This window comes from Buteo buteo, chromosome 18 (genome assembly GCF_964188355.1).
Source record: "Buteo buteo chromosome 18, bButBut1.hap1.1, whole genome shotgun sequence".
Classification (NCBI taxonomy): Eukaryota; Metazoa; Chordata; class Aves; order Accipitriformes; family Accipitridae; genus Buteo; species Buteo buteo.
The window spans coordinates 5214366-5223714 of record NC_134188.1 but is presented as its reverse complement, the minus strand read 5'-3'; the positions used below and the strand labels follow the sequence as shown (position 1 = coordinate 5223714).

The following is a 9349-nucleotide window of genomic DNA, read 5'->3' as shown; positions in this document are numbered from 1 at the left end:
TAATTCAACAATGTTAACAAAACTATACAAATCATAATCACTGTATTACAATGTTAATTATTTTCAGGCAATGTTAGTAAAGAGCAGGTCAACTTATGTGATAGCATATTCTACCCAAACAGTTATTCACTTATAACACTTGCTACTGTAAATCCTAACTGCAGTTAGCATCTTGTAAAATGTAAAAGAGAAGAAAACTATTAACCAGTGTATTCTCATCTTGATTCACTGTGATATACACAAAGGTATCCTGTTAATCATTATGAAAGCTGTATTTACAAATCCCCAAACCTCATCATGAAAATAACGTGTCTTTTTATCTATATTAAAAACTCATCGAGCCTCTGGTTATTGTCCTGAGAGTCTGGGAGAAAGTTAGAGATGTACTCACATTTTATTGCAGCAGGGTTCATACACCCAGGCTAACTTCTGGGAATTGGGAGTGATGATATGACACTCCTAAATTGCTACAGAAGATAATTTCTTTTAAATTAAACATTTTTATTTGATATTAAAACACACAAAGCCCAAAGAATGGAATTAGCTATAACTCAGTCAAAGTGAGACTTCCAGTTGGAGTCTGCCATCTGGATTTTCCAGAGCAGAGAGGCAGAAGGTCATCTTCAAATACCACTCCTCCTGCTTGTTTTAGATGCCTATTTTAGGTAGAAAGGAATCACTCACTGTAGGTCCCTAGCTCTCGTCAGCAGGTGCAGAATGTAGCCTGGATGACTAGAGACCACCCGAGTACCTAACGCTCGATGAAATGAACTCGCCTGAGCCGGACACCTGTTGGGAACTTCACAGCAATGGAGGTGTTCAGGATAAGAGAGTTACACACACTCAGATTTATAGTTCCTTGTAAAACAAGGCTGATATTTTCAAATTTGGGCATCTAAAGTTGGCTACTCCAATGGCCTTTTTTTCCAACACTTGCTGACATCTGGAGATGCAGAGGTGAGTAGCACTTCTGGAAATCACGCCAGTTCTCTTCAGATGCATCGTCTGTGCTTGTAAACATCGACTAAAAACCCATGGATTTTCCTGTGTTTGCGTGCAATGTGGCAAGAACAGTCTGTATTCAATGCACCGATTAGACGCTATTTACATAAAACCAGGAAAATAGATATCCAGTTGTAGAGAGACAGAGAAAAGACCATTGCTTCTGTCTTGCGATAGATGTGTTTGCTGAATTCAAAGAAATGAATTGTGTCTTCTCCTCAAAGTAACACAAATATGGACTGGCCCATAAGAAATGTGAATAGAGCAGCAGTTGGAAATATTTTCTTTTCTTAGTGGTCATATGAAACATTTATGCTACACAGAGTTTATGAAAATACTGAGATCAAATCCAGAACCCAAATTATTTTTCAACCTCAGAATCTTCATGCTGGAGCACAGTCGGGGACAGCAGAGATTCCTCATCCCTGCTTACACGTGGTTTAGTTTTGATGCTGAAAATGTGCGTAGAAACATTCTTCTTCGTATTCTGGTAAACCTAGAATTGGGAAGAGGAAATAAAAGATATCTTCTGTTATTACTTACTGTACTTGGAAAACTGCTTTTCTCCCTGTGAAGCAGGCACTTGCAAAGGTACAGCTCACCTCCTCTTGAGGGAGAACCACTCTTATATCTGCCCATTTCCTTCCCACTGACTCCAGAGGGAGCCCAGACAACTGCCTGAGTGAGATGGATCTAATCCAGCCCAAAAGAGCTGGGTTGAGGAAGGGCATTGGACAGCAAAGGAGTAATTTTTCTTCCAGGTACAGTGCTTTGAAGTTGCTCGTTAGTTTGCCTCTACACTTGACAGCTTCTGCCAGGTTAACAGCCTGCAGAGAGGCTCAAGGCTGCAAAGGCAAGAGTGGTTCATAGCTCCCCGCACACCAAAAGGTTCGCAGGGACAGTGCACTGGGAAATAGTGTGTCTAGCCCAGAGTCGATACCCAGGTAGGAATCGGTAGTTTAGAAAGGAGCTGCTTATCCTCCCTGAGGAAGAGACCACCGTCTGGTAAGGATGGACTATGACTTCCTCAAATCCTGCTTGTTATTCTGACCTTTGAGATTGACATAGGGCCTTCCGTCTGGGAGGACGTGGCAGCACGTACTTCTGGTGACCCCCATGAGATCCCTGGCAGGTAGCCCAGGCTCAGCTCCCCTCCAATGGCAGCTATCAGCACCACCAAAGCCAACTGCACCGGCTCCTGCGCAAGGGAAGCACATTCCCATAGCACAGGCTGAGAGATTTCAGCCTTCCAGAGTCCCAGTGCAGGCAGTGGGAGGAAAGATATCCTCATCAGGGAGGTCAGGATTCCTTCTGACGGCAGAAAAAAACATCCCCAAACTCTTACATAGATCCATGGGAAATGTTTCCATAGCACAGTGGTGCACTTGAATAGAAAACAGACTATTTCTCAGCTCATTGTGATCTATGGGGCTACATAAAAAAAAAAAAAAATAACTTTTTTCTTCTTTCTGTGTTTACTTACTGCTCCTTCTGCCTCAGACAGCTGACAGGCAAGAGAGGAAACCAGCCACGAAAAAGAGGGTCTTTTTCTGGAGTCAAGGGCCCAACAGGACTGCATCACGCGATAGCTGTAGGACCAAAGAGGTGGTACAGAAAACGTGTTAGCTGTTGGACTCTCTATAAGTGACTTACCTGAAGTGCAGAATTTGGATGGGAATCACCAGAATGATTTTCTAGAAAGAGGCCAGATTTAGTGTCTTGCATCAGAGGAAAAGATACAGAAAAATAAGGACAAAGGGTGAAATGAAGAACATGGCTTTACCAGAGTCGTTAGTAAAATCCTCCTCATAGGTCTGGGGCCAGGATTTCACCCTGGCTGGCACATGCTGGCATGCTAACCTTGTTTTCCAGCTTCCATACAGAAAATGGTTGGAAGACAATTCCTGTCTGTCTCTGGGGCTGAACCTGCACCTTGTGGACTCTATAGTCTTGAGGACACTTTTCAACAGTGAGTCTTTTTATGTAATGTGACATCACAAAAACCTTTCTGCAGTTTAAATGCCACCTCAGAGATTTTGCAGCTTCATCAGGGACCAGTGCAGTGCCTATCTGCTAGAGTTCCTTGCAAACTTACTAGGTCACTAGGTTCCCTGACGTTTATAAGCCCCACAGCAACCTTTCATGGGTCAATCTGTCAGATTCACCTGCACCTTTAATGTCATTACATTCTTTACATGGAGAGGATGAGAACAGTGTAGTGTCATAGCAAGGCACTGAGTCCCTAGACCATCTATGAAATATCTGCCAGAAGAGCTCAGACCACCCAAAGTCCTTCCCTTTCCTCCATGCTCCAGGTCTCGTAGGTCCCCATCACCTTCTCTTCTCTTGTCCCCTGGGGTCCACCTCTAGGCAGAGTCCACCCAGGCATAGGCAGAAAATCATGTGCTGAGAGCACAGGAATAGCTCCTGCCAACTCTTCCTTAGCAGGGTATTTCTCTAAGAGGATCCCTAGCCTCCTGGGCCTGAATTAAACATGCTAAAGCTCAATTAAAAAAAACAAAAAGAAAGTTTAGGAAAAAAATCACCAAAGATTTAGTTACTATCCAAAATTAATATGGTATAACATAGCTTTTGCAAAAATAATAAAAACAAAAACAAAAACAAAACCCTGAAAAGAAAAAACAAATCTGTGATCTGAGAACAAGAAGTTCCCTGGGAAAGGAAGGCCCAATTAAATAAAGATAATAAATTAGTCCTTTCAAACACACATAACCTTCAGTGTTGATCACTTCAACACTGTAGGACAAAACCTGCAGGATCAAGCAGCCTTTTTCAGAGCTAGAGGAATATTTCACCTTGTGTGATTGTTTTTGAGCAAAGTACAGTGTACAATAAATCAAAGGTCATACAAACAGTGACCTAGTAAATATAAATACCCACGCTGTGCATCACTCAGAAAATATACTTACACATCTTTTGTAGCATAATACGGTGGGTCCATTTTAAATCCACTTTGTATTAATTTGTAGAATTTTGTATCAACTTGAATACCAGGGTAGGGATTTACACCTACGGAAAATATTGGGGAATACATGTTAATTCAGAAGTTGCCAAAACCAAGCAGTGCTCTTTTGTTGCATTACAGAACATACCCAAAGAGAATATTTCCCACAGTAATATTCCATAAGACCAGACATCACTCTTCATTGTGTACGTCCTCTCAAATAAGCTTTCAGGAGCCATCCACTTAACTGGCAAACGAGCCTGTACAGACAGGGGAAAGGAGGCCAGGTCATGCTGTGACACGGGGTTTCTGGATGTCTCACTAGTTCTCACTGCTTGAGCAGGATCAGTTCATGTGTGCTACCGTGAAAAGCTGGGCCTCCCTCAGCAGCCCCTTTAAATTTCCCTTAAAGAGAGAATTAGGCACTTCTCAGGAGCCAATTCATCTCATCCATTTTAGATGACTATTGAAGGAGGAGATGAGCTCAGCCCTGAAACAGCCCCCTTTCCTCCTCTGACTTCCAGAGTGAGTAGCTCGGATGGAGATGTCCACTCTGTACTTCATCGTACAGCCGGAGGATCGGCTGTACCCCACACATATGCTACTGTCCCTATGCTATTACTGTCCATAACAGTAAGTAATTCCCAGCATTTTCCATTGACGGATTTCAGTGTGCTTTAGAAAGCACACGGGTACCATCTCATTTACAGTACTAGCTTGATTAGGTTAATTATAAGCTAAGAATCTGAATTTGCCAAGGGTAGGAAAAAGGGAGATTTCTGCACTGCCTGTACAGATATCTATAAAGCTAACAAGGAATTTGAAAATTAAAAGCTTTACTTTCTTGGTTCCTTATCATTCTTACCACAGTATGCAAAATAGAGAGCACTCAGGAACTCACGTTGCCCCTGACAATGTAGTCGGAGTTGTTCACTACATCTCTGGCAAGGCCGAAGTCACATATTTTCACCACTTTTCCATGGGTCACTAGTATATTCCGGGCAGCGAGGTCTCTGTGAATGCACTTAGAAGGAAAGGAATGGTTAACGCTCTGCAGCATTCGGTATCAGAAAGATGTAATTCCCTGGTCTCACACAGAGCTCTCTGAATTGCTGCCTCTTTCCACTTAAGCAGTTCGGAGAATGAACAAGCTGGACAGTCCCCGGTTGCTCGTGACAAGGGACAGGACCAGAGCAGGCAGAAGCGTGCAGCCGCTTCTTACTGAGGGCCACGTCTAATATTGCAAGACGGACATAAAGCTGGGGAAGGTGGTATAGTTCAAGCCTGCCACTGTGTGGCTCTGTTCCTCAGCCTGACTTTTATAGACACATGTATTTTTGCCGTCTTTTCGATCTAAACAGTTTGTTACCCTTCACCATACCGATTTGGACCCAAGAAACTCCATTCCTTTGGCAACTTGGTAAGAGAAGCAAAGAAGGTCTTCAAAAGTGAGCACATTAAAATCCTCTTCTTCATCCATCTGTCTGCTTGCATGCTTAATTTTGTCTGTGAAAAATAGTCAGGAGTATGAGTTTTCCATGGTCTTCCTCACTCTCTGATTAATTCTACTCACTTTCATAAGGATTTTCATGTGCTCCTACCAAGAACAACAGCACAAAGAGCATCCTTCTTTTGCATCCTTTGCTCAGACACAAAATAAAGGAAAGGGTACTTTAATACTCAAATACTATATATAGCATGACCAGAAACAGAAGCCTCTGGTCTTAAGTGTTGTTGAATCCTTCTCCAGCAAAACTTCTGCCAGGAGGGAAGAGAGACATATGATAGAAAGGGCACCCCCGTGCCACTGAATCTAGTCTGGTTAGATCAATAATGTGATAAATACAATAATAACAGAATTACTAGAGATAAAAGCCGTTAATGTCTTACCTTCCTCAGAATACAGCGCAATCCTATTTGATCCAGGTGTCACATTCATGTTTTGACTTCTTTGTATGATTTCAAATTCATCCTCTCTGTATAGAGTCGTATTCAGACTGTACTTCAGGTGGGTTCTCTTCCTAGAGTGGATGACACATTTTCAAAGGTTACACACAGTGTATCACATAATCTTCTACACATACACTATTTTGCAGTGAAAAAGCATGATCTGTTATTGCTATTAAAAATCTGGGCACAGACATGAGTCTTCTCAAAACTGGAAAAAGAAACAAGAGATTGCTTGTCTTTCACAGTCCAGTGAGAAGACTCCATCATAAGGAGAATCAAATCTCAGTTCCTCCCAAGCCATTGCTTATTAAAGTGTGTGATGGCACATCATTGTCAAGAATTCAATAATTTCACCAGTTTACAGCACAGCTGAGAGTGCAGCTTAAAAAGAGACAGAGAGAGTAGCTTTGTAAAGTATTAAACTGTTGCCGAATGCTTTACCTGGAATTTTGGTCCAAATGGATATTGTGGTAAAAGCTGAAGTTGTGCTGTTTAAAAATATCCATCAGTGTCCAGTGAAACTTTTCTCTCTTGCTCCTTAAGTAGTTTAGAAGGTCACCATAGCAACAGTATTCAAATATCAAGTAGATTGGTCCTGAAATAGTTGGAAATGTAAATGCCACCTGCTATCTATAGCGATCTCCCCATTAAAACCCTAATGATGCCTCATCCTCTCCCAGGACTAATCTGTATTACACATCCCAAGCATCTCCCCTTCCCGGGTGGATAACCTGTACTGATGGGCAGGTAATCTTGACTGACTGTAATGTCCCTTTGGAAAGTCTGTGTAGCTGATTCATCCCTGTGGTGCATCTCCCAAGGCGGACTGCAAATCCCTGTCGAGGCACAAAGATCCTTCCCCATACCAATGGCACTGGGGAGGACAGCACAGGCTATAAAGCTGCAACATATTGTCTAAACCATATGTGGTTCAAGCAAAAGATGATTTTTATTTCTGCTAATTATCTCAATGGTGTAAATTGGTATCCTTTGACCTGTGCCCTTTCATTTATCTGCGCTACCTTCATGCTCTAGAAATACCCTTTTTTTTCCATGAAGGCCACCTGAAACCCAAGTGTGCTTGCTGAGATGACCTATAGGAGGGAAGGACCTTGCAAGGGGATGTGTCTGAGTGGAGCACTGGTCAGGCCACTTTCTCAGGAAAGGAAAAACACCTCCAATTCCCCACCCAGGCAGGCTCAGAGAACAGCCATGACAAGCCAGCGGGAGCAGAACGCATGGCCCAGGAGCTCAGAGCGGTCACACATCACCCCTGCAAAGTCTTACACCGTCATCACCACTTTTGGCTCAGAAAGACCGACTACGAATTTGTGGACATTTCTGCCAGAAGGGCCCTGTCAAGCAAGGCAGGGCATGCTGGAAAAAGCCTGTAAAGTCTCTCAGAGGATAGATTTGAATGTCTTGAGACCCATGTAAATGCTTCTGAACACGGGGCTTGGATAAGGCTGGAAGCGTTCCTGCCCTACCCTGCCAGACTAAGCAGGTCTCTTCTCTGCAGCTCTCCTGCCTGCCATCACATCTCGCCAAATTTTCCAGAAGGCAGCGGCAGCGTGTATAGTTTCAAACCAGCTAAAGCCACCACCACCAATCTACTTCTCTGCTTTCCTCTTATGCCTCAAATATCTTTGCACGACAGTATTGCTGTTGATGCAAACTGGGGAAACAAGAGTTAACTGTTCTCTTTGGTCTTTCTGACGTAAAAAATTTCTGTGGCAGAAAATCTGTCAAGTCTTTCAGTGGCAGATGTTATAATTCATGATATGGACAAACAGTGGGTAAACCCTTGCCCTTTCCCCAAGGTGATGTGTTCTTTAGCCTCTCTTCATCCGCTCCAGTTCGCTGCTGGACTGGCCAGAGAAGGAGTTTGTGGGACAAGAATATCTGTGTACGTTGCCTCAATGACAACATGAGTTACACAATAACTTTAGTGTATAATTAGTGATAATACCTTCCCACTTTCATCTTAGTCCATCTTTCCTTAGTTCTTCACATCTTCAGTTTATTTTTACATTAAATCCTTTAAAAAAGTTCTCTCTCTTTTCATTATTCACTTATTTCCTCTTTCTTTGGGTGTCCCTCCCACCCGCCTCTGTTCTTTTTCAGTTTCTTTTCATTCCTGTCTAGCTTTTAGTTATTTTCCCCTTTCTTTCTACAAGCTCACTGTATGCAAGGCACACGATTTAAGAAAAAAAATAATTTATGATTTCTTATTTGAACATAATCACATGGATACAAAAGTACCTTACACCAGATAAGTTTTTCCTTTTCACTTAAAAAACTGGCCCGTATCGGTGCCATCACCACTGTAACAGGAAAACCTCTTCTATAGAAGGGCTGTTATATCACTTCATGCAAGTACAATTAGAAAGGACTCATTTCTGTACACATGCATGGCCTTAACTTTGCTTTCAGTTCATCTTCATCTTATTTTGGGCCAGCACAGAACAGCAAAATTGGTTGGGCAAAGACAGGATTCAGGGGTAAAGAGAGAAACAGCAGCCTGACGAATAGGTGATTAATTATGGCTTGGATGTTTTTAATATTGCTTTCAAGAATCAGTTTTTGATATTTCTCTTCTTGTTAGTCTGGAGGTTTTTAACTGGTACCTTTCCCCAATTGCGAGTTACCTGACACAGTACAAGCTCCTAGTAAGTTCACAATATTTTCATGGCTTCCAATGTGAGTCATCATTTTCAGCTCAGACATTAGAGCATCTTCTTCTGAAGCATCAGGTTTTTCTGTAAAAGTAATAACACAGATTTGGAAATCTCCAGCAAAGAAATAAAAATGTAAATGGTTGCAATGCTTTGTCACATGTGAGTCTTCATTTCAAATTCATTGGACTGACAGTACATTTGGGAACATCCTAAAAAATTGTTGTACAGTATAAAAAGATTTAGCCAAAGGTGGAAAGTAAATGTGTGTGTGAGGGTGGATCATTTAAATGCTTGGGAAAGCAGTCATAAAATGTTAATATTTGTCATTCTTGGGCTGGCAAGGAATGACAGCAGTGTAGTAAGGTGTTCACAAGCACAGAAAAAATGGCAGTCAGCCCTGCTGGAGAGAAATGCTATAAGAAAAAAAGTCTTAACAGACATATGGCATGCAACCAGTTGCAAACCAATAGCTAAGAAGGCCACGCTGTGTTTCAGTAATAGCTTTAGCCTTGTTTTTCAGCAAGCGTTTGGTCCTCGTCATCTCAGTGAACTGGGGATGTGAACCAAAACGATCGAGTTGAATTTCCATAAAGACAACCGCAAAGGAGCAGACCAAGGAAGCGTAAAGCTGATGCACATATGCAAAAAGGGGATGAAGAGCTGGACGGCAGTGCTGGCAGGCAGGGACTGTGCTGGCAAACAGGTGAGCAGCGTGCTGGTGCTGGTGTGAAGCTCATCCCATTACGTACCAACA

At 42.3% G+C, this 9349-nt stretch overlaps 1 protein-coding gene across 1 annotated transcript in view; it reads right to left on the bottom strand.

The window, feature by feature from the left end:
• Positions 1–1363: 1363 nt before the first annotated feature.
• Positions 1364–9349, bottom strand: part of FLT3 (fms related receptor tyrosine kinase 3) — a 33571-nt gene continuing 25585 nt past the window's right edge. Inside the window, exons 16-24 of the mRNA XM_075050582.1 lie at positions 8566–8676; positions 6359–6512; positions 5858–5988; positions 5349–5473; positions 4869–4991; positions 4116–4227; positions 3933–4032; positions 2486–2591; positions 1364–1498 (exon numbers count right to left, since the gene is read on the bottom strand). Of these exons, the coding sequence (XP_074906683.1) occupies positions 1364–1498; positions 2486–2591; positions 3933–4032; positions 4116–4227; positions 4869–4991; positions 5349–5473; positions 5858–5988; positions 6359–6512; positions 8566–8676 (1097 nt within the window). The remainder of the gene's footprint in view (positions 1499–2485; positions 2592–3932; positions 4033–4115; positions 4228–4868; positions 4992–5348; positions 5474–5857; positions 5989–6358; positions 6513–8565; positions 8677–9349) is intronic.